The 25,198-nt window shown below is 45.7% G+C and overlaps 1 protein-coding gene across 1 annotated transcript; it reads right to left on the bottom strand.

The window, feature by feature from the left end:
- Positions 1–9,140: 9,140 nt before the first annotated feature.
- Positions 9,141–16,118, bottom strand: LOC101610712 (transmembrane epididymal protein 1A). The gene is given in 5 exon segments (XM_045143549.1): positions 9,141–9,341; positions 9,343–9,644; positions 9,760–9,880; positions 9,882–10,009; positions 16,112–16,118. Coding segments are annotated over 5 exon segments (759 nt in total).
- Between the last annotated feature and the right edge of the window lie 9,080 nt (positions 16,119–25,198).

Here is a 25,198-nt window from a genome sequence, read left to right as displayed (position 1 = left end):
GTGTGTTTAACACTGGTGCTTTCAGGCGACATGCAGTATTCATCTGAGACAAGTTTCTGTAGACTTGGACTGGGAAAGGCACCCTGCAAGTTCCTTGTTAGATTTCAGTGCTGCATGAAGCATTGTAATGGTTGATGACAGGGCTTCCGATCAGACGACACCAAGGTCAAATGCAGATTTACCTATGGCCACCTTGATGTTGGCCAAGTTACTTAACCACAGAAAGCCTCAGTTTCCCTCACCTATAAAATAAGCATAATAATAGCTACTTTCTATATTTTAGGGATCAATTGTGAGAGCAGATACAGCAGAGGTTATCTAGAATGGTGAATGTTTAAAAGTTATCATTGTGATAGGCCAAGAGAATCTGGGGATTGGATCGTTTCTTTCTCTATGAGCACTCCCGAGATGCAACCTTCTGAAAATAGTATAGCTTAGACTAGGGAGCAGTCAGCTGTCCCCACTTCATTCTGTTAACACTTCAGCTTAGATGGTCAGAGAGAGGACCAGAAGAGGGGATGGGTGAATGTTCTTTTCTTTCCCTCTCTCTCTCTCTTTTTAAAGCCAAGATTGGAGTTACATGCTTTAAATAAGTTGTTTTTTTTTTTTTTTTGCTAGATGTTTTATTTTATTTATTTATTATTACAGAGAGAGAGATAGAGACAGATAAAAAGAGAGATAGGGTGTACCAGGGCCTCCAGCCACTGCAAACAAACTCCAGGCACATGCACCACTCTGTGCATCTGGCTTACATGGGTACTGGGGGAGTTGAACCTGGGTCCTTAGGCTTTGTAGGCAAGCACCTCAGCCAGTAAGCCATCTCTCTCCTGCCCCATGTTCTTATTTTCTTTTAAAATATTTTTTTAAATATTTTTTGTTCATTATTTATTTATTTATTTGAGAGTGACAGACACAGAGAGAAAGACAGATAGAGGGAGAGGGAGAGAATGGGCGCGCCAGGGCTTCCAGTCACTGCAAACGAACTCCAGACACGTGCGCCCCTTTGTGCATCTGGCTAACCGAGCCTCAAACCGGGGTCCTTAGGCTTCACAGGCAAGCGCTTAACCGCTAAGCCATCTCTCCAGCCCTCTTTTAAAATATTTTAGCTGGACTTGGGAGGCAGAAGTAGGAGGATCACCGTGAGTTCGAGGCCACCCTGAGATTCCATAGTGAATCCCAGGTCAGCTAGAGTGAAACCCTACCTCAAAAAATCAAAAAAAAAAAAAAAAAAAAAATTAGCTGGATGTGGTGGAGCACGCCTTTGATCCCAGCACTTGGGAGGCAGAGGTAGGAGGATCACTGTGAATTCAAGGCCATCCTGAGACTACGTAGTGCATTCCTGGTTAGCTTGGGCTAGAGACCCTGCCTCAATAAATACATAAATAAATAAATAAAACATAATGTGTGTGTGTGTGCTATTTATTTGCAAACAGAGAGAAACAGACAGAAAGAGAAAAAAAGAGAAAATATGGGTGCGCCAAGACCTCTCACCACTGCAAACTCCAGATGCACGTGCCACTTTCTGCATGTGGATTTATTAAGTGGGCACTGGGGAACCGATCCCAGGTCGTTAGGCTTTGCAAGCAAGCACCTTAACCACTGAGCCATCTCTCCAGTCCCAGAGATCTTATTTTAAAAGATCCTAGTTTTCAGATGTCAAGCTACTAGAGGGCACACAGTGCCTTCTGCACTCATCCCCAGCGTTGGCAGTGGGATGGAGAACATGCTAGCTAAAGCAGCGGTCAAGAGCAAATGCAATTTGTTAAGCTTCTGGCGGTTCTGGTACGTGAGTGTCGACTTCCCTTGCTCGATCTGCTAACTGCCTTTGCAGCTCATCCATCTTCATATCCATGCCCCGGGGTGTGCGGGTCAGTGCTCAATGACCATGTATTGACCACTCAGACTCAGCAGCGGCACCATCAAGAGAACGAGCGCTTTGAGCTGCATTTCCGAGAATAGAAGTGGATCTCCTTTGATCCTTGCATGTGACCAGGGGCATGCTCCAGGAGGGTTAGGATGGAATCTATAGCCAGTGATTTTCAGGTGAACAAGGGGCCTGGCTTCATCCAACCAAACAAAGTAGGACCCGGATGAGTCCAAGGGCTGCACCAGGGAACTCTTGTGTATACTGTGGAAGAAAAAGCAGAAGGAAACCCTCGACCTGGCCTGCACTTTTAGAGAACTGAGAAGTCAAAGTCATTGGCTTTGACGCTGCTGTGTCTGCTGCCATTAGCTCTCCTTCCTCTTCTTCACCGAGTTGCCCCCGCCCCCCGTTTTCTACCCACTCCATCATGAAAGCATCAAAACACGGTTGAACTCATGAACTTTTTAGTCTGGGTACACACTGTATCAAAGCTGCCAAGGGGGTCTGATGGCAGATGCTTTGAAGTCACCTGTGCCCTCTGAGTAGTTTGTCCCATGGGTGGGGGGTGGGTGGAGTGGAATGCAGGATTGCAGGGCACGAGCTGGTCCCAGGCCTGCAGAAATAGCCCGGGCTAAACACATTGGGGCAGTGTGGCGCAGCCACCTGGGTGGGCTTTCCCTGTGATTTTTTTTTTTTTTTTTTTGCAAGTTCTTTCTCTCCAAGGCTGAAGCTTTTAATCCAGTGGCCTGAGCCTGTGAGGTTGCCTGGAAATCATTACACACAACATTTAGGGTAGGGCTCAAATGAGCTCCAAGCTTTTACCATTAATATGCCATTTGGAAAGTGAGGTTTGCTATATGCTGGGACGCTTTCAGTGGCAATCAGTGAAAACTTTCACAACTAAGAGCCAAGTTGTAGTCACACACACAAAAAAGATTCTAACCTGTTTTGTTTTTTTATAAACCAATACCAGTTTTTTTCTTTTTTTAAAAAAATACTTTATTTATTCATTTATTTGAGAGACAGAGAGAAAGAGGCAGAGAAAGAGAGAATGGGTACACAGGGGCCTCCAGCCACTGAAAACAAACTCCAAATGCATGCTCCACCTTGTGCAGCTGGCTTATGTGGGTTCTGGGGAATTGAACCTGTGTCCTTAGGCTTCACAGGCAAGCACTTTAACTGCTAAGCCATCTCTATGCCCCCCCCTTTTAAAGAAAAAAATTAATATTTTATTTATTTATTTGAGACAGAGTGGGGGCAGATAGAGAGAGAATGGGCCTTTAGCCACTGTAAATGAACTCCAGACAGATGTGCCACTTTGTGCATTTGGTTTACCCGGGTACTGGAGGATCAAACCTGTGTCCTTTTTATTTTATTTATTTATTTTTTGGTTTTTCGAGGTAGGGTCTCACTCTGATCCAGGCTGACCTGAAATTAACTATGTAGTCTCAGGTTATTTTATTTTAGTTTTTGAGGTCTCAATTTAGCCTAGGCTGACTTAGAATTCACTATGAAGTCTCAGGCTGGCCTCAAACTCACAATGATCTTCCTATCTCTACCTCCCAAGTGCTGGGATTTAAAGGCATGGGCCACCATGCCTGGCCCAATATCAGTTTCTATCTCAAAAAAATAGAACATAGTACATGTTGAGGCAAAACAAATGAATAAGGAGAAAAGGAAAGCTCTGAAAGTGGATAACATTATTCTTAAACCTCTTAAGTGTATTTTGGGGAAAGACTGTATTTGGCCAAGCTTTCAAATTTTACTCTACACAATTAGGAAAAGACCAAATAACACTTATTCAGTAATGTGACACTGAGCGTGGGAGGAATTTTCTTTTCTTTTTCATTTCTTTTTCTTTTTTTTTTTTGTTTTTTCGAGGTAGGGTCTCACTCTAGCTCAGGCTGACCTGGAATTCACTATGTAGTCTCAGGGTGGCCTCGAATTTGTGGTGATCCTCCTACCTCTGCCTCCCAAGTGCTGGGATTAAAGGCGTGCGCCACCAAGCCAGGCTAGGAATTTTCTTTCTTTTTTTTTTTTTTAAATTTTTATTTATTTATTTGAGAGCGACAGACACAGAGAGAAAGACAAATAGAGGGAGAGAGAGAAGGGGCGTGCCAGGGCTTCCAGCCTCTGCAAATGAACTCCAGATGCGTGCGCCCCTTGTGCATCTGGCTAACGTGGGACCTGGGGAACCGAGCCTTGAACCGGGGTCCTTAGGCTTCACAGGCAAGCACTTAACCGCTAAGCCATCTCTCCAGCCCTAGGAATTTTCTTTATATAGCCCTTATTTATTTATTTATTCAGGCAGTGTTTCACTTTAGCCAAGACTGACCTGGAATTCACTATGTAGTCTAGGCTGGCCTCAAAGTCATGGCAATCCTCCTTCCTCTGCCTACCAAGTGCTGGGATAAAGGTATGTGCCACCATGCCCAGCAATGTCCTTTTATCCTACCCTTTTTTTTTTTTTTCTGAGTTGCATCCCTAGCCCACCTTTTTATCTTTGTTTGTTTTTCGAGGTAGGGTCTCACTCTGGTCCAGGCTGACCTGGAATTAACTGTCATCTCAGGGTGGCCTTGAATTCATGGCAATCCTCCAACCTCTGCCTCCCGAGTGCTGGGATTAAAGGCATGCGCCACCATGCCCGGCTCCATCTTTTTATCTTAAAGATGAACATACTTAGTAACTTGCTTAAGTAACATTTGGGCAATAATGCACAGCCTCAGGTGATCCCAAGGTGAGGGTCCTCAGTAAATTTCCCCAGGCTTGTGGTGGTGGTCTAGGCTACCACTTATAAAATACTGAATTTCTTGCTTTTCCTGCCAGGGAAATAGAGTGCAAGAATCAACCCACAACTTTCTGTCACAGTCTTTCAGCGTCCTTCCTCGGTGACTTCTAGATGGTGGCCTTCCAGTGTATTTTCTTTGTGAGTAACAATTAGCAGAAAACGGGTATGCGGATCGGTGGCAGAGTTCCTGACTAGCATGCTCGGGGCCTTGAGTTTGATCTCCACTACAAAGAAAGAACAAAGCGATTCTCTTTGAAGCTCCCTTTGGAGGGGCTGTGGATACAGCTCAGGGGGTACATGTGCTTAGCATGCTCAAGGCCTATGTGTTTAATCCTTAGCAGAAAGAAAAATCACCAGGGTGAAGGATTCTTGGAAAATTGTTTCATATGTGCCTAATTTCACTGTTTTGAAAATCTGGGATTTTCATAGACAATTTTTCTTTGCTAGTGTAAGTACAGACCTATCTATGTGCTCTGAATTTAGTAGAACACTACTGAAGCGAACTTTAAAGTTTAGGAAATTTACCACTGTGATGAAAAAATTATTTGTATCAAAATTGTGTCCCCCTTCCCTCTTTTTTGATTTGTTTTTAAATTGGTTTTTCGAGGTAGGGTCTTGTTCTAGACCAGGCTGATCTGGAATTCACTATGTAGCCTCAGGGTGGTCTCTAACTCAAGGCAATCCTCCTACCTCTGCCTCCTGAGTGCTGGGATAAAGGTGGGCGCCACCACGCCTGGCTGTGTCCCCCTTTTTTTTCTTTTCTTTTCCTTCATTTCTTTTTTTAAATATACTTTTATCTAATCTTAAACTGTACCTATAAGTCTTTTATACCTTGCTCCTACTCCATTTAGTTTTGTACCTATATATGTTTGTCAAATTTTAATAGAAAACACACAACCCTATGATATGCATTTTGGATGTTTGGACGCTGTTTAGCCAGTTTCTGTACTTCCCTTGCCCCCTTTTCTCCTCCCCCATTCTTTCAAAGTGATTTTTGGAAGACTTGTTTACCAGTTAGGAGAGCTAGACGCTTGGACAGGGTGATGGCACCACACTGCCCTCTGGTGGGCTTCTGTGAAAATTACGAACTTCTCTCCGCTAAGGCTCTAGGGGGACATTTTTTTTCTTGGCTTTCCTTCATGGGGATGGCTTCTCAGTTATACATGTAGTAAATTAATAATCACAAATGTTTTCCCTACACTGACTGTTTGAGAGGTATTCTTTTGTAATTGCTGCCTTACCAAAGGTTTATCCTAAAATTAGCCTTCGAATTGGGCGTGATGATGCAGGAGTTCGAGGGCAGCCTAGGGCTGCAGAGTGAGTTCCAGGACAGCCTGGCTACAGCAAAAACGAACAAAAAGCTAGCCTTCAAATAACTGGAAATTAGGTAGCTAATGATGTCTGTGAGCAAGAAAGGTGAGAAGAAAAGGAATCGAGAAGAGTCAAGAAGCCAAGAATAAACAGAAGACACTGAGCCAAAAGTTGAGAGTATGCCAGATAATCTTGTTCCCAGAAGGGACGGGGGAGGGGCAGAAAGTATGACCGAATCCTTTAGGGATGTCTGGGGCAAGTGCACTGGGCTGCATCTACCAGGAACGCTGGCGGGCCCTCCCTTTCTTCCCCCTTCCTCCTCTTCCTTCTTACTTCCCTCCCTCCTTCCTTCCTATTTAATTTTGAGGATCACTTCCTTCTCCATTGCCTTTAGCCAAGTCACTGTCGCCCGGAAGACACTGTCACAGGCTTGAGTGTGACACACCTGCACTTAAGTCCCAGTCTTCCTCCGGCAAGTCCACCTACTTCAGCTTCAGTTTTCTGGAGGTTCCTCGTAGAACATTTGTGATGATTAAATAGATAATGACAAAAAAGAAAAATATAGATAGTGACGATAGGTAATAGCTGCGGGGGTGGGGTGGGGTTAGTGGGCGGAGCACTTGCCTAGCACGTGAGCCTGATCCTCAATACTGAAAAACAAAACCAAACAAAAGACAATAGTTTGGGAACAGGATGCGGAGGTTTGGGTTTTTTTTTTTTTTTCCCCCTCTCTCTTTCCCCAAATAAAGAAGAGAATAGACTCATTCTCAAGAAAATGGCCTCTGGTTTTAGGACCTGGTGTTCTACAGAGTGTCACAGAACCTGTCAGGATGAGTGGGGGCTGGGTAAGGATTGTGGAAACGAATAAGCTATTAGTAAGCAGCAATGACGTCACATAGCTGGGATCTACCAGGCAATTGTGTGACTTGGATATAGCGAAGTCTCTACTCTTTAGAACCCTATATACAAGTTGATAAGGGAAAACACTCCCAAGGAAATGATTTCAAAAGTGGAGGGATTTGGGCTGGAGGGATGTCTTAGCAGTTAAGGCATTTGCCTGCAAAGTCAAAGGACCTTGGTTCGATTCCCCAGGACCCACGTTAGCCAGATGCACAGGGGCCTCATGCATCTGGAGTTCATTTGCAGAGGCTGGAGGCCCTGGCGCGCCCATTCTCTCACTTCTTCTCTCTTTCTCTGTCAAATAAATAAATAAGTAAAAATAAAATATTTTTTAAAAGTAGAGGGAATCCACTGTATAGGGAAAAAAAAGGCAGATTGGCTGTAAATTCTGAGAGTGCGAGAACAGAGGTGTAGATCAGCGTTTTCACAGACCACTGTCTTGTGGTACTGCTCAGTACTTAGTGGTGATTGTGTGTGTGTGTGTGTGTGTGTGTGTGTGTGTGTGTGTGTGTTTCATGGTAATCCTCCTACCTCAGCCTCCCAAGTGCTGGGATTTAAAGGTGTGGGGGAAAAAAAGAGGTGGATTTTATTCTGTGTATATAATAGTAAAAATGGGATTGTGGGCTGGCTTTTGGTGCTAGGCAAAAGAGAAAAATTGTAAACCCCCAAGAACAGTGTCTAATAAGTTACATATGCAAGGGTGGAGGGAGATGGTGAAACAGGTAGGCTTTTGCTAGAGTAGAATGTGCCAAGCATTTAAAGTCTATAAAAGATCGAGTTATTCAAGTTCATGTATTATTAAAGTATTTTTAAAGTCACTGTGGGTAAAATCTGAATGAAGCCAATCTTTACAGTTTACTGGGTTGGAAGGAAGAGACAAAGGAGCATTGGATTTGTTCATTTTTTTTCCTTTTCACAATTTTTATTAACATTTTCCATGATTATAAAAAATATCCCATGGTAATACCCTCCCTCCCCGCCCCCTGGATTGTTCATTTTTAAAAATATTTTTATTTTTATTTATTTATTTGAGAAAAAGATACAGAAATAGGCAGGTAGAGAGAGAGAGAGAGAGAGAGAGAGAGAGAGAGAGAGGATGGGTGCACCAGGGCCACTAGCCATTGCAATCAAACTCCAGATGCATGTGCCCCCTTGTGCATCTGGTTTATGTGGGCCCTGGGGAGTTGAACCTGGGAACTTTGGCTTTGCAGGCAAACGCCTTAACCACTAAGCCATCTCTCCAGCCTGTTCAATTTTTGTTTTGTTTTTCTTTTTGAAAATATTTTATTTTATTTATTGGTTTTGTTTTTTTAAGGTAGGGTCTCACCCTAGCCCAGGCTGGCTTGGGACTCACCCTGTAGTCCCAGGCTGGCCTTCAACTCATGGTGATCCTCCTACCTGTGCCTCCTGAGTGCTGGGATTAAAGGCATGTGCCCGCCACACCTGGCTTTTCTTTTTTTTTTCTTTCTTTTTTTTTTCTGAGTGGGAGGGGGCCAGGGTGTACTCTAGTCTAGGCTGTCCTGGAATTTACCCTGTAGCCAAAGCTGGCCTTAAATTTACAGTGATCCTCCTACTTCCCCTCCTGAGAGCTGGGATTATAGGCATGGGCCACCACATCCAGCTTTAGGGGAGGTTTTTTTTTTTTTTAAAGGCAGGGTCTCGTGGATCCCCGACTGGTCTTGAATTGCTATGTAGCTGAGGATGTCCTTGAATATCTGATCCTCCTACCTCCGCTTCTGAGTGCTGGTGTTACATAAGATTATGGGTGTACCCTAGTCTGCCATGCTGGGATTGAACTCAGGGTATGGTACATACCAACAAACATTCTAACTAAGCTGCGTTGTGTCCTCAGCCCAAAAGAGCAGTTTCAATCTGTGTAGGCTGATGGTAAATTCGAGTATGCTGTACTTCTGATGGCACCACTTTGGTGCACACATAGCAGTATCTGTTTTATCAGGATGAATCGTAGAGTCGTTATTCCCCTTAGCGAAAGCAAAGCTACCCAAGAAGAAATCCTGACAGTACAACTGGAGACTGCGTTAGATTCTCAACAGACTCTTTCCTCTGAAGCCTTTCGTGACATTCTCCTCCTTGCACACAGATCTCTTCCCCTCCCTTTCCCCAAATGCCCTCTCTCAGGACCCGCAGAGACAGGAAATGCACCAGTATGTGGGGACCAACTGTCCTCCTCCGGGGCCATTACCTTTATTGAGGAACAAGGGGTGCAGTGCAAGTGGCCGAGAGGACCCACAGGGGGACGATGGGATGGTACCTGTGTTAGGTGCTCTGGGCCCTGCCACAGGCGGGGCCCTTTGCAAGGAGGAGAGCCCGCTGGTCCTTCTCCAGCTGCTCGGCTTCCCGCAACCACCTGGGGAGAGGTCTGGATGAGCTCTCAGGATCCGGAGCCTTTTTGGACCCTCTCAGCTTCAAGCTGGGACTGCAATGGCGATACCAAAAGGAAGCAAAACTGTAGATTCCCCAGCAGGCACAAGGCACTGATGACCAAATGCCGGCAGAAGGAGGTGGTGACAAACATGCTGTCATCGTCCTCCCACGGGTAGCCAGAGACTGATTTGTAGAGAATAAAGGCGGCTTGCATAAGCCAGGTGCCCATCATCAGGAAGAGGAAGGTCTCCATCAGCCAGAGGCGCACCGCCCCAAGAGCCCACGGCTCTGCCAACACCGGCGTCAGCAGGAGCTCGGAGACTGGAGACTGGGGCCAAGGGTGGCTCTTCCCTGCACCACACACCGCTGCGGTAGCACGCTCTTTGCCCATGCTGTCTACACAGCCAACGAGGGTGAAGAGGGTGAGCACGGCGCCATGCTGCCACCCTTTGGGGGTGCATAAACCTTGGGGGCATCCCCTTCTCCACTCATTTCCACCTTCCTTCAATGCAGCTGAACTCATAGGCTATCAAGAGGGAGTCAGTCACTATCTCCAACCAGCCTCCGCGGGGTATTTCCCACAGCCTGGCCCATCTTCCCTGGCCCTTGGGAAAAACATGAAGACTATAGGAGCGAGTCATTGAGTATCACAGCTCTGGAAACCACAGCTGCCCGATACGGTGCACACGAGATCAGAAACAGGCCTGGGTATACAGGTGACCAGGGAAGCTTCCCACCGGGCTCCAGATGTGCCTGGCAGACTGGAGAAGTGCAGAGCGCAGACAGAGCCGCAGCGGCTGGGGCCACTTCAAGTCTGGGCTCTGGAAAGACTTGCCTTCCGTTCAGCTTTATAATCTCCGTCCACTCACTGCTCCCCCCACGGAGAGGAAACATTTCTTGAGAGAATCCTACACGAGTTGGTAAAATATGGCCTCGAGAAGCTTCTAGTCTCATTTGTCCCTGTCTCTCACTGTCTCCCTCCTGTTGCCCTGCCTGGTGGGCAGAGGAGAGGGGAGAAGAAAATAGAGGGGGCTTTTCAGTTGAGATGGAATACAGAGACATTCTGGGAATTTACAATCTCCTCAGTATCCTCAGCGATTCTCAGACTTTTAGAAAACTATGTAGTTTATTTATTTTGTTGTTATTATTATTATTATTATTATTATTTTGGTTTTTCAAGGTAGGGTCTCACCGTAGCTCAGGCTGACCTGGAATTCACTATGTACTCTCAGGGAAGCCTTGGATTCACAGCGATCCTTCTACCTCTGCCTCCCAAGTGCTGGAATTAAAGGCATGCGCCACCACACCCGGCTTAAAATATTTATTTTCATTTACTTATTTGAGAGAGAGAGAAAGAGGCAGATGGAGAGAAAGAATGGGGTGTGCCAGGGCCTTCATCCACAGCAAACGAACTCCAGATGCATGTGCCACCTTGCTCATTTGGCTTACGTGGATCCTGGGGAATCCAACTGGGGTCCTTTGGCTTTGCAGGCAAGTGCCTTAAGTGCTAAGTCATATCACTCCAGCTTGATTCTCAGACATTTTTAATACAGTGTTACTTGTTTGAGAGAGAGAGGAGAAGGGGCACACAAGGGTCTTCTGCCATTGCAAAAGCAACTCCAGATCCAAGTGCCACTTTATGCACCCGGCTTACATGAGTACTGGGAATCAAGCCTGAGCCATCAGGCTTTAACCGCTGAACCATCAGCCCCCAGACATAATTTTGGATCCAATTATAAAGCCAAATGCTTTCTTTCTGGATGTGTATGTATACACATTTTGTTATGTGGCCATCTAACACCACCACCTACCTGCCTTTCCTAGTCTTCTGTGGTAGATGCATCTTGAAAACTATCAAGAAATCTCCTTTTAGCTCCTCTCATACCCCTCTTATATCCCCAACCACTTCCACCATCACTTCACTATCTTTATGGCCCATAGCTAAATCTACAAAGCCACCTTAAAATTTTTTTTTTAATTTTTATTTATTTATTTATTTGAGAGCATCAGACACAGAGAGAAAGACAGATAGAGGGAGAGTGAGAGAATGGGCGCGCCAGGGCTTCCAGCCTCTGCAAACAAACTCCAGACACGTGCACCCCCTTGTGCATCTGGCTAACGTGGGACCTGGGGAACCGAGCCTCGAACCGGGGTCCTTAGGCTTCACAGGCAAGCACTTAACCGCTAAACCATCTCTCCAGCCCTTAAAATTTTTTTTAAATATATTTGCAAGCTAGAGATACAGAGCGAGGGAGAGAAAGAGATATATATAGAGAGAGTGAGGGCATGTCAGGGCCTCCAGCCACTGCAAATGAAGTCCAAATGTATGTGCCGCTTTATGCATCTGGCTTTATGTAGGTACTGGGGAATCAAGCCCTAGGTCATAAGGCTTTGCAGGCAAGTGCCTTAACTGCTGAGCCATCTCTCCAGCCCCAAAGCCTCCTTTTGAAATCCACTTAATAGGCTGTGGTGCAGTTGGGTGTTTTGTTTCAGTTACGGTTTCTTGAGGCAGGGTCATGCCCTCGGGGGGCTGGGAACGTACTCTGTATAGCCCAGGCGGGTGGCGCCTTTAAGTGTGTCAGCGTAACTAAGCTTGAACCACATTTCCTAGACGTCCCCTACGCACATGGCTCTAGGTTAGGGCTGGGTTACAAATGGCATTTTCATGAGGGTCTGAAGGCGGAAGTAGAGCAGAGCCTAAGCGTGGTTGGAAGGCGTTTGGTGCCAGGCCCCACTGTCCCTCATGACTTACGTCACTGCCCGCAGGCTTCCCTCCAGGTAAGATGAGGAGCCAGGCCCGCGGCCCCCTGGGCTTCTCTCCGTATGAAGAGTACCAGCTGTTTCTGTACTTTTCCTGCCATTGAGGGATGTGAGGTGGTGAGAGACACATATCAGCTCCAGTTTGCATAGGAGGGTTCCGTCTCTCCTTGCCCTCCACCACTTCCAATCTGTCCCTTTCTTCACGCTGCCCTGTTGACCTGACATGACTTCAGGCCCACCATACAGCAGAGAAGCCATAACCTTCCCTCATCCTTATGACCAGGTCCCACAAACATGTCAAGTCTGCTTTTTCAGAGCCATCCACATCCCGATCACTCATTCCACATCCCGATCACTCATTCCATATCCTTCTGTTATGAGCATGTAAGGACCAGCATATGGTCCAGGGCCAGTTTAGATAAATAAGTTTTTTTTGTGTGTGAGAGTAAAAATGCAAAATCAAACCTTATAAGCAAAAACTAAGACTAAGATGTGTGTGGTGACATAATAGAGATTAGCAGGTGTGTGTGTGGAACTCTAGATAAGTAGTGGAAAGTATAAAAACCCCAGCTGCTCAGCAACCGTTGTCTGTCTTCCCGACACTATGACTGACTGAAAGGTTGCTCAGCAATCCGGACCGAGACCTCCGCGAGACACATCACCGATCCGAATTCATCTGCCCGACACGCTGTCCAAACGATCAAGACTCGGCTTGAAACACCGTGAACCAAGAAAACACCACGAACCAAGAGAAAAAAAGTCGCAGCACGACCCCGCGTTACCAGGTCGTAAAGCGTCCGAGACGTCGCAACCCAAGTCTCGCGTTACTGCAGCCCAAGTCTCGCGATATCAGGTTGTATACATGTTAGACTCGTTAGAAATATTCTTGTGTTAGTAGTGATAAATATAATTTGGTTATATATTATATTAGCTATAATATTAGTTGTGATAGTTTGGACTTGCTTGTGTGTGACTTTCATCCCAGTAAACTCCTTTGCAAGTATGCCAATGTCTGAGTATCATTGACCTTCATGGGTGGAATCCTCTCAACCAATCATCTTTGAGAGTGTTCGCGACGTCCTTCCCCTTCCATCCCTAACTAACATGAAAAAATTAAAGTGTAGTCTCTAGAATGTAGATACCATGGAGCTGAACCGTCTTTTCAAAGTTTTTTGAAGGACCCAGAAACTAGACTGATGCCATGACAGGCTTCAATAAGGCGCTGCCCTGGCTAGGCCTGAGTTTTAAGGCAGCCCCTAGACATACCCCTAGACATGCCCTTAGACACGCCTCAGACTTGCCCAGGGCTTGTTCCTTCTGCCTTCCTGCCCCAGCCAATCACAAGCACACAAATGTTACCGCTGCCCACCAGTATCCTAAACCAATCAGAAGAGTACAAATATAGTTACCGTTTAAATCAACCAATCATGTGCCATCCCCTTCTTCTATATTCAAATCCCTATAAAAACCCTACCCTCCCAGTACTTGGGGCTCTTGTACGGATCCACTGAGTTGGTGAAGTCAAGAGACCGAGCTTAAGCCCGAATTAAGCTCCTTGTCCTTGAATACGTGTTTGGTTCTCCTTGGTGGTCACTGAGGGTGCTGAGAACAGGGCAGAACAATTTATGGGCTGGGGAGATGGCTTTGCTGCTTGCATACGAAGCCTAAAGACCAAGTTCAATTCCCCAGGACCCTGACTCATGCATCTGGAGTTCATTTGCAGTGGCTAGAGGTGTCCCCAATCTCTCTCTCTCTCTCTCTCTCTCTCATAAATAAACACACAAATAAATTTATTTATTTGAGAAATAGAGAGAGTATATGTGAGCCAAAGTCCCCTGCTGCTGCAAATGAACTCCAGACACATGTGCCATGTTGTGCATCTGGCTTTATGTGGATACTGGGGAATTGAACCCAAACAAGCCAGCAGACTTTGCAAGCAAGTGCCTTTAACCGCTGAGTCATCTCTCCAGCTTTGTAGATACCATTAAGAGATATGACTTTGGTGAGCTAGTGTTGCTGGCCATTAGTATTTTATTTGATTTATTATTTTTAATTAAATTTTTTTGTTTATTTTTATTTATTTATTTGAGAGCAATAGAGAGAGAAAGAGGTAGAGAGAGAGAGAGAATAGGCACTCCAGGGCCTCCAGCCACTGCCAAACAACTCCAGACATGTGCGCCCCCTTGTGCATCTGGCTAACGTGGGTCCTGGGGAATCAAGCCTTGAACCAGGGTCCTTAGGCTTCACAGGTAAGCACTTAACTGCTAAGCCATCTCTCCAGCCCTATTTCTTTTAAATATTTTATTTTTATCTATTTATTTGAGAGAAAGAGGAGGTGGGGGCGGGGGAGAAAATGGACATGCCAGGGCTTCGTGCCACTGCAAACAAACTCCAGATGCATGTGCCACCTTGTGCATCTGGCTTATTTGGATCCTGGGGAACTGAACTGAGGTCATTTGGCTTTGTAGGCAAGTGCCTTAACTGCTAAGCCATTTCTCCAGCCCTGAATTTTCTTTCTTTCTTTTTTTTAATCTTCTTTTCCCTCTTTCTTTCTTTCTTTCTTTCTTTCTTTCTTTCTTTCTTTCTTTCTTTTTTCTTTTTGGTTTTTGTTTTTTGAGGTAGGGTTTTACTCTAGCTCAGGCTGACCTGGAATTCACTATGTATCCTCAGGGTGGCCTCAAACTCATGGCAATACTCCTCACTCTGTCTCCCTAGTGCTGGGATTAAAGGCATGCATCACCACGCCCACCTCCTCCTCTTTTTTTGTTTACAAGTTTACAAGCACAGAGAGAGAGAGGGGGTGAATGAGAATGACAGTGGGTACACCGGGGCCTCCAGCCAATGTAAACAAACTGCAGATGCATGCGCCACTTTGAGCATCTGACTTACATGGGCACTGGGGAATCGAACTCGGGTTATTAGGCTTTGCAAAGAAGTGCCTGAACTGCTGAGCCATCTCTCCAGCCCCTATTATTATTATGATTTATTTTTGAGAGAGAGAGAGAGAGATAAAGAGGCAGAGAGAGAGAGAGAATGGGTGCACCAGGGCCTTCAGCTGCTGCAAATGAACTCAAGGCTTGTGCGGCCCCTTATATGCATGTGAAATATTGTGCACTAGCATCTCTGTGCACCTGACATGTGGAACCTGGAGATTCAAACAGGAGTTCTTAGTCTTCACAGGCAAGAATCTTAACCGCTAAACCTTCTCTCCAGCACCCCCCCCACACACACACCTTTTTTGGTTTGTTTGTTTGTTTCGAGGCAGTGTCTCATTCTAGCCCAGGCTAACCTGGAACTTACTCTGTAGCTCCAGGCTGGCCTCAAACTCATTGCAATCCCCCTATCTCTGCCTCCCAAGTGCTGGGATTAAAGGCATGGGCTGTCAGCCTGGTTTTCATTTGCATTTTAATAGGAAGCAGTGCACCTAGGAATGCAAGTCCTAGATAACCTAGTGAACATAGGCAGAGGGGATCATGGGGAACAAAGTACAGGAGCAACAAGGCAAGTCTCTTTTTTTTTTTTTTTTTTTTTTTTTTTTGAGGTAGGGTCTCACTCTAGCCCAAGGCTGACCTGGAATTCACTAGGTAGTCTCAGGGTGGCATTGAACTCATGGTGATCCTCCTACCTCTGCCTCCCGAGTGCGCCACCACGCCCGGCTAAGGCAAGTCTTTAGCATACAAATGGTCCTGGGTTTGCAGCACACACAGAACGTTGGCTGGGTGATCTGAAGAAAGAGAAGCTGATCCTAGATCACGGACCATGCTCATGTCAGTCTTTTGCATGCTCATTTGTCCTCTCACTACCAGCAAATGAAGAGCACAGGGGACACACCTGTGTGCTGATAGTGTCCAGGTGGGGAAGAGCAAAGTTTAGTCGTAGCATTGCCTCCAATCCCTTACTGCTAACCGGATACAGATTCTGATAAGGTTACATCCTGATACACCATTGTGACATGAATGAACCTAAGCTATAGCAGATCAGACAGACAAAGAGCACCTCAGAGCATTGCTTCCCCTGGCCACCCCATAGCTCACTGGGATCGGAGATTGCCCAGCATCAGCAGAGTACTGCCTGGGCTAGCCTGGGGAATGATCAGAACTCACCAGGCATGGTGGCGCATGACTTTCATCCCAGCACTTGGGAGGAAGAGGTAGGAGGATCGACAATCGACATGAGTTCGAGGCCACCCTGAGACTACATAGTGAACTCCAGGTCAGCCTGAGTTTGAGTGAGGCCCTACCTAAAATAAAAAAATCGCAAGACTCTGTAGGGTTCCTAATGAGTAAGATTGCCTCCACACCATTGTAAAGTTGAAAAATTCCCAAGTCAAGCCATCCTAAGACAGGGACTGTATAACCTTCTTTTTCCCAAGTCAGCTTAATGCTGGGAAAATTAAACATCTCTCTCTGTCCTTAACGACGGCAACAACTCAGATTGCTTCTGGCTACTGTGAAATTTGGTGGCGGCAGAATTGATTACGAAGACAAGTTGGAAAAACAAAATTTCATTCTGCCTTCTAAAGGAACTTTTTCAAAGAAATATATTTATTATTTGTTTGTTTACTTATTTGTGTGTGTGTGTGTGTGTGCGAGAGAGAGAGAGAGAGGGCGGGGGGGGGAGAGCATGGGCATGCCAGAGCCTATTGCTGTTACAACCAATCTTTAGACATTTGTGCCACTGTGTGCATCTGGTTTATGTGGGTACTGGGGAATCGAACCAAGTCAAACCCAGGCTGGCAGGCTTTGTAAGCAATCACCTTTGCCCACTGAGTCAACTTCCCAGTGCTTTAAGTGAATATGCATTGTTTATTTAAATTTACATTTAAGTATTTTCTTTTAGTGAATAGTCATTATAGGAAAATAAACTATAAAAGCAAAAAGAACATTAAAAATCTCCCATAGTCCTGCAACCTGGCTGTGCCCATTGTCACCAGTGAGATGTAGACACGGGGTTTTAAAAAGGGCAAGTGGGAAGTAGATTGACTGGAAGTCAGAACTGGGATTCTACTTCTAGTTCTGTCCTGGTTTGAAGAATATTAAACCTTTATCTTTTTCTTTATTATTTTATTTTATTTTTTGGCTTTTTGAAGTAGGGTATCAGGCTGACCTGGAATTCCCTACGTAGTCTCAGGGTGGCCTTGAACTGATCGAGAGCCTCCTACCAAGTGCTGGGATTAAAGCTGTGTGCTACACCCCTGGAGATACCATCATCTTTAGGAAAAAGGAAGGTTATTGGACTTAATTTTCCCTAAAGTGAAAAATTTAAAAATACGTGAATGCTATTATGCAGAGATGAGCACTCTTCCTTTGAGAAACTGTCAAAGTCCTGGGAAGGCACGGCGGAGCTGGATGCGGAGGGAGGCTGCTCAGAGCGGAGCTCTACAGTGACAGTGCCGCAGGCGACCAGGGAGGAGGGAACTCCCGGGTTCTCCTTGGCCCGTGGATTCTCTCTGGAGGAAGCATGGGTTCCATCTCCCTTGTGCTTTCATCTGGGTCGATCCAGAGGGCCTGTGGCCTGTGTAGGCCTCAAGGAGATCTGCTTTTGGGCATCAGCGTCACATCTAGTCCTTCAGGGCGCTGGCCCACTCCCCGCTGTCCTGCCCTCATTTCCCAACTGTGCCTGGCAGCCTTGAGCCGGGCATCAGTGGTCAGAAGGGGAAGAATAGCAGCTCTGACCCAACAGCAACGGGCGGTTGAAGCTGCCATGTGATCTGTGCAGGACAAGTAGCCCCGCTGAAGCTCCTATCTGGGGTGACCAGGCCTCCACCTTGGCCAGGCATCAAAGCATCCATGTTGCTCATTAACACATGAGCATCTTGATCTCGGGACTTTGAAGATAGGAACCGCCCATCCCAAAGAGACACTGCCCACAGGAGTGAAGGAAGCCAAGCATGGTGAATGATTAGCGGAATGGCCAGACAGCTAGATCCACAGTCTGGGGACACCAAGTACCTGGGACAGGTGTTGCATGGGGAAAACACAACTCAGCCACAGAAGCCCGTGGAGGTCCTGTCTGCTACTCCACAGAAAGACTCCCTCCAGATATAATTTCTCTGCCAGAGGGACCCACCATCCTGCAAGACCCTCAGGGGCTCTTTGTTTTCATCACAAGATGCTGCGGTGGACAAAAAGGTCCTCAGAAATGACTAACTGCTGGTGTCCTGCCGTGTGTCCAAGGGCATGTAGCAGACTGTATGATCTTCTTACCCTCAAAGACCTTACAATTTAGCCAGGTGTGATAGCACATGTCTTTTATCCCAGCAGGAGGCAGAGGTAGGAGTTCTGTGAGTTCAAGGCCACCCTGAGACTACATAGTGAATTCCAGGTCAACGTGGGCTAGAGGGAGTAGAGCGAGACCCTGTCTCGAGAAACCAAAAAAAGAAAGAAAAAAAAAAAGGCATCTAAAGCTGTCCTCTGGCCTCTGCACACATGTGTACCATATATCTGTATACACACATGCATACACCATTCTACACAAACTCTACACACGCACGTGCAAAAAAGAAAATTCCACTAAAACAGTGAAAAGAACAGTTTTTGGAGAGGTAGATGATTGCTCAAAAATGGGCCGGGCATGGTGGTGCACACCTTTAATCCCAACACTCAGGAGGTAGGAGGATCGCTGTGAGTTCCAGGCCACCCTGAGACTACATAGTGAATTCCAGGTCAGCCTGAACCAGAGTGAGACTCTACCTCGAAAAATCAAAAATAAAAAAGAAGTGGCATCTTTTTTAGCTTTTTATTGGTATGTATATAGTAAAAGGTGTGTAGACGTGATGTATGTGGGTACGTGTGTGTGTGTGCGTGCACACACAGGTGCTTGTATATGCATGTGGAGGCCACAGGTTGATGTCAGGTATTCTCCTCAATTGCTCTCCACCTTATTTTTGGGGATTAAAAAAGCAATGCCGTCACACCCAACATATTTATTATTTTTGAGATAGTCTTTCACTGAACCTAGAGCTCACATGTCGAGTAAGGCTAGTCAGCCCTAGAGATCCATCTGCCTCCAAGTCCTCAGCACTGGGGTCACAGGCACACACCACCATCCCTGGAGTTATACTCTAAAATTTAGAGTGTCTGTGGGATTTTAGTGAAAAGTGTGTATATCTATCTATCTATCTATCTATCTATCTATCTATCTATCTATACACACACATCCATATATATATATATATATGGATATATATTTTTTTTTTATTTTTTATTTTTTTGGTTTTTTTGAGGTAGGGTCTCACTCTGGTCCAGGTTGACCTGGAATTAACTCTGTCATCTCAGGGTAGCCTTGAACTCATGGCCATCCTCCTACCTCTGCCTCCCAAGTGCTGGGATTGAAGGCATGTGCCACCATGCCCAGCTGTGAAAAGTATATTTTAAGACACCTTTAATCCCAGCATTTGGGAGGCAGTGGTAGGAAGATCGCCATGAGTTTGAGGACACCCTGAGACTACATAGTGAATTCCAGGTGGCTTGGGCTAGAGTGAGACCCTACCTCAGAAAAATAAAGAAATAAAAGTATATTTTATATTTATTTATTTGAGAGAGAGAGAGAGAGAGAGAGATAAAGAGAGAAAGAGAGAGAAAGAGAACGAGAGAGAGAATGGGTGCACCATGGCCTCCAGCTACTGCAAATGAATTCTAGACACTCATGCATCTGGCTTATATGGGTCCTGGGGAATCGAACCTGGGTCCTTTAGCTTTGCAGGCAAATGCCCTAACAACTAAGTCATCTGTCTGGCCCCAAAAGCATATTTTATAAGCTGTTTTATTTATTTATGAGAGAGAGAGAGAGAAAAAAAAAAAGACAGGTGAAAGTGAGAGAGAATGGGGAATCAAGTCAACCCTGGGTCCTTAGGCTTCACAGGCAAGAACCTTAACTGCTAAAACATCTCTCCAGCCCATAAGTTCATCTTTTTTTTTTTTTGTTGTTGTTGTTTTTCACTCTAGCTCAGGCTGACCTGGAATTCACTATGTAGTCTCAGGGTAGCCTCGAACTCTCCATGATCCTCCTACCTCTGCCTCCCGAGTGCTGGGATTAAAGGCGTGCGCCACCACGCCCGGCTTAAAATAAACTTTTTTTTTTTTTTTTCCCAAAAGCTGCTCTTGATCAGGTGATTTCTGCCAGCAATGCGAATATGACTGCAACAAGGACCTTGTACATCCTGGTGGTTTAGAGAAGTCACATCAGGAAACCACATCAAGCTTTCATAGCTGCTGCCGAAACCTGGAAATGGGATTATTTCCTCAAAGAACCATGTAAAGGGCCGGGAGTTACAAAAGCCCATCAGCTGCCCTTAAGGATCGAAGCATCTTTTAACCAGCCAAATTCAATCCTTTACACACTACCAACTTGGGGCTTGTGACTGACTTACCAACTACCAGTCCTGATTATGACTGTCTGCCCAGCACCACACCACTTAAGAGCCCAGAGAACTTACCCAGGAGTCTTGACTCTTCAGTTTGGGAACCCTTCTCTAAATCCACTAAATCTTCTCAGTCTCTCTCACAGGGTTGCATTGTTGCTAAGAAGGAGATACCACAGCCCAGACTGCACCTCCCAACCTCCCAGTTGCCTGACACGGGGACATCCAGGGAATCTCCCTATTAATTCAAAGTCAATTATTAGTACCTACTCATAAGAGTGACACTCCGTTACATTTGATGGCACTCACGAGGAAAGGATTATATGAGCACGTGGAGGCAGAATTTTGAAATGTACTGATTACACCATCCATTTCTCTGTTCGTTACCATAAGTTACAACATCTTTATTTCTCATTATTGTATCACGAACCCTTGCATAGTACCTGGAAAGTAGCTCCTTATAATATGCTAAGGGATTAACTAGTCCCTTGCTCATCTTGATGGAATGTAAAAGATTCAAGTTATTAACCATGTTTACAATGAGTCTGCATTTATATTAACGTATGTGCAATTCAGTTGTAAAAGGTATTTTTCTTGTCAGCCTTGTTGTATTACATAAATTATGCATGTGTGTGGCATGCATGGATATGGTTAGGCATGTTTTTGTGTGTGTGGATTCGTGTGTACATATGCACAGACACTAAAGGTTGACACCCGATGTCTTCCTCCATCACTCTCCACCTGTGTTTATTTATGAGAGGGAAAGAAGCAGATGAGAGATCGAGGGTGCGGGGGAGAGAGAATGGGGCACGCCAGGGCCTCTAGCCACTGCAAACAAACTCCAGACACACGTGCCACCTTGTGCATCTGGCTTTACGTGGGTATTGGGGAACTGAACTCCGGTCCTTAAGCTTTGCAGGCAAGCACCTTAACTACTGAGCCATTTCTCCAACCCATGTCTTTTTATGAACTAATTTATTTATTTGCAAGTGGAGGGGTGAATGGACATGCCAGGGACTCTTGCCACGGCGAATGAACTACAGTTGCATGTGCCACTCTGTGCATCTGGCTTTATGTGGGTACTGGGGAATCAAACCTGAGCTGTAAGGCTTTGCAAGCAAGTGTCTTTAACCACTCCGCCATCTCTCCAGCCCCAGCTTGTCTTGAGACAGGGTCTTACATTGACCCTATAGTGCTGATCCAGCCAGACTAGCAATCCTTAGGGGCTCTCCCATCCTCATCTCCTGGGGCTGGCTCTCCAGTGCTCCCCACCCTGCTGGGCTGTGATGGGGAAATGAGGATCCGAACTCAGGTCCTCATGCTTGTACAAGCAGCACTCTACCCACTGGTCATGTCTCAAGCCCCAGGCATTTTTATTTTTATTTATTTATTTATATTTTTATTTATTTATTTATTTTTCCAAGGTAGGGGTCTCACTCCAGCCCAGGCTGACCTGGATTCACTATGTAGTCTCAGGGTGGCCTCGAACTCACAGCCATCCTCCTACCTCTGCCTCCCAAGTGCTGGGATTAAAGGCATGTGCCACCATGACTGGCTTGCATTTTCTTTCTTTCTTTCTTTTCCTCTGGTAGTGCTAAAGATTGAACATAGAATGCCTCATGCATTCTAGACAAATGCTCTACCACTGAACTGCATCCCCTCCCCTTCTTGTCATTATTCTTGATGACCCCGGTTGAAATTCAGCCTGAGGTGTGACTCCTGCAGTGCTGTTTCAGATCCACTGGGAAATGCACAGAAGCCTAATTGGGTAGTTTAAAGAGGGTTTCATAAAGGTATTTCAATAAGATTTGGAAAGGGATAAAGAGGCCACAAGGGATAGTTGAGTAGCAAAAGGCGCTATTATTGCCACTAGGCCCAAAGGGACATGGGATGCAGTGTGAGGGAAATTCCTGGCGTGTGTGAAGATAAGGAAATGAATTGAAGGTGGCCCCCAGGGGGAATAAAAAATTACAGGTCTTAATTCTATACCTTAAAACTTGTACATGTAATTTTTAGGGGTGATATTTCTTTTTTAAAAAAAAATATTTTTGTTTTTATTTATTTATTTGCGAGCAACAGACAGAGAGAGAAAGAGGCAGAGAGAGAGAGAGAATGGGCGTGCCAGGGCCTCCAGCCACTGCAAACAAACTCCAGATGCGTGCGCCCCCTTGTGCTTACGTGGGTCCTGGAGAATCGAGCCTCGAACTGTGGTCCTTAGGCTTCACAGGCAAGCACTTAACCGCTAAGCCATCTCTCCAGCCCAGGGGTGATATTTCTTGTTTACACTTCAATTGCTTTTATGCCTCCAGTGTTCACTATAGAATACATGGTTTTGCCACCATCATAGGCCCAAGGGTCTGGAAGTATAAATTCATCTGAAACTGCTTTCCTTGAGAAGAAAGCTTTGTAGGGGTCCATGGTCACACAGGGCCACCTAAGAAGTTGTTCACCCAAGATTCACCTCACCGTGCCCCACCATCAGGGACTTCAAGAGTTCACTGTAGCCAAGGTCCAGTGAAGGCAGACTGGCTACTGCTCAAGCTGGTGGCTGAGCTTAGCACCATCCATGTGGCATGGCTTCTGAACCCTGGGAAGCCAGGCCATGTGTGGCAGGGTCAGATTCATGTGAGAGGGGCACAATGGTGCCGGGGGTGAAGCCATGGCTGAGGTGGAGATCTGTGGAGGCTGGCCATGTCAGGAGCACTATCTAGGCCTTGAAAGAGACTGGAAGGCTGAAACTGTGGAGCCATAGGAACAAATGTTTATTCTGTTGAGTTTCGAGCATGTTTTTGTGTACTTATTCCTCCCATTCAGAATGAAATTTTCTTTTTTTTTTTTTTTTCTGTGCTTTGGATGTTGGTGCCGTGTTTTGCTATTTTAGAAGGGGCTCAAAGTCAATTTGTTTTAGACTTCTTTTGGGGGGGGGGTTGGTTTTCAAGGTAGGGTCTCACTCTAGCCCAGGCTGACCTGGAATTCACTATGTAGTCTCAGGGTGGCCTCGAACTCATGTGATCCTCCTACCTCTGCCTCCTGAGTGCTGGGATTAAAGCCATGTGCTATCACGCTCAGCTTTTTGTTTTAGACTTTTGAGAAATGTTAAAACTATTAAGATTCTGGGGTCTCTTATAAGGCCGAGCCTTTGAGGGGTAGGGCAGAAAGTTATGGTTTGAATACAAAGTTTCTCCCACAGGCTTGTGTAGGGCGGGTTCAGTCTCTGGCTAGTGATACTATTTGGAGAAGTGGTGGAGACTAAGGATGGGGTCCAGCCATAGGAAGTAGTGCCTAGGGGTGGAGGGGATGTGGTATCTGTCCTTTGACTGGTCTTGTGTCCCTTCCCATCTCATTGCTCTCTACTTTCCGGTTGCCATAAGTTGACCCGCAGCCTTCGATACCATGACGCTCTGTCTCACTGTGGTCTGGAAGTAAGGAGCTAAGTGACCAGGACTGAAACCATGAGACCAGAAACCTTCCTCCTCTGAAACTGCTTCTCTCAGTTATTTGTCACAGAGATGAAAAGTGTGACCAAAGGAACAGGTGGGCGACACCTTAAAATCTGAAAACACTTAACAAGAATACACTGGACTCCCAAACCTCACTTCCAATGGCCCATATTGTCTGCACTTACCTATTTCACTTCATCTTGGAGACCTTTCCATGGTAGGACGTGGTTGCTCTCTCCTACTTATTTATTTATTTATTTATTTTTTGAAGTAGGGTCTCACTCTAGCTCAGGCTGACCAGGAATTCACCGTGTATCCCAGGCTGGCCTCGAACTCACAGCGATCCTCCTATCTCAGCCTTCCAAGGGCTGGGATTAAAGGTGTGCACCACCACGCCCTGCATTCTCTTATTTATTTTAGCTATCGAAAATACTCCATAATTTATTTAACCATTCCTTGCTTGGCAAACATTTATTACTTAAACTTTCCTATGACCATTCTGGTACATGCCTTTGATGTATATGTGGATTTCTACAGTAGACACTACATGAAGGCTCTCTGCTACTGATAGTAAGAATCCATCTGACTAAAAGAAAAGGAAATTACTGAAATTGACACGTTAGTTCACAGAACCATCATGAGGGCTGGATAAGGACGCTCCTGGTTAAGTTTTATGATCTGCTGTCCAGACCCCCCCACCACTGAATGGCCTTAAGATGCCACCTCTGTTGACCTGTGGACCACTGTGCAGCATGACGAACAGAGGCTGCCAGCTTTGCCACTACTTGTGTGACAGAATAGAAGCCCCATGCAGACCAGTTTCCTCACAGTGCTCATTTCTGTGTAGAAGTCATACATAGATTGTGTAACTGGCCATATGCCTCTATACCAGCTGACCTAGGAGACCAAGGATTAACAATAAAAGTCCACTGGCATATTACTTTTCTTTTTGATATTTCATTTATTTGAGAGAGAGAGAAAGAGGCAGAGAGTGAAAATGAGTGGGCACACCAAGGCTTCTAGCCACTGTAAATGAACTCCAGACACATGCACCACCTTGTGCATCTGGCTTCCATGGGTCCTAGGGAATTGAACCTGGGTGCTTTGGCTTTGCAGGCAAGGGTCTTGACTGCTAAGACATCTATTCAGCCCTGTCGTATTACTTTTTCTTGCTGGACCAAAATACCTGACAGAAACAACTTAAAAGAGGGAGTCTTTATACAGTTTCACAGGGTTCAGTCCACGGTTGCGTGGCTAGTGCACTTGGACAGATCCTCATGGTGATGGGGTGCGTAGAGAAGGGGAGTTGCTCACTTCACAGGCAGGAAGCAGAGAGAGATAGGAGCCATGGGTCAGGCATAACTTTCAAAAGCATGCCCCTAATTGTC

Source organism: Jaculus jaculus, chromosome 1 (genome assembly GCF_020740685.1).
Source record: "Jaculus jaculus isolate mJacJac1 chromosome 1, mJacJac1.mat.Y.cur, whole genome shotgun sequence".
NCBI classification, from domain to species: domain Eukaryota; kingdom Metazoa; phylum Chordata; class Mammalia; order Rodentia; family Dipodidae; genus Jaculus; species Jaculus jaculus.
This window is presented reverse-complemented; position numbering and strand designations above follow the sequence as displayed.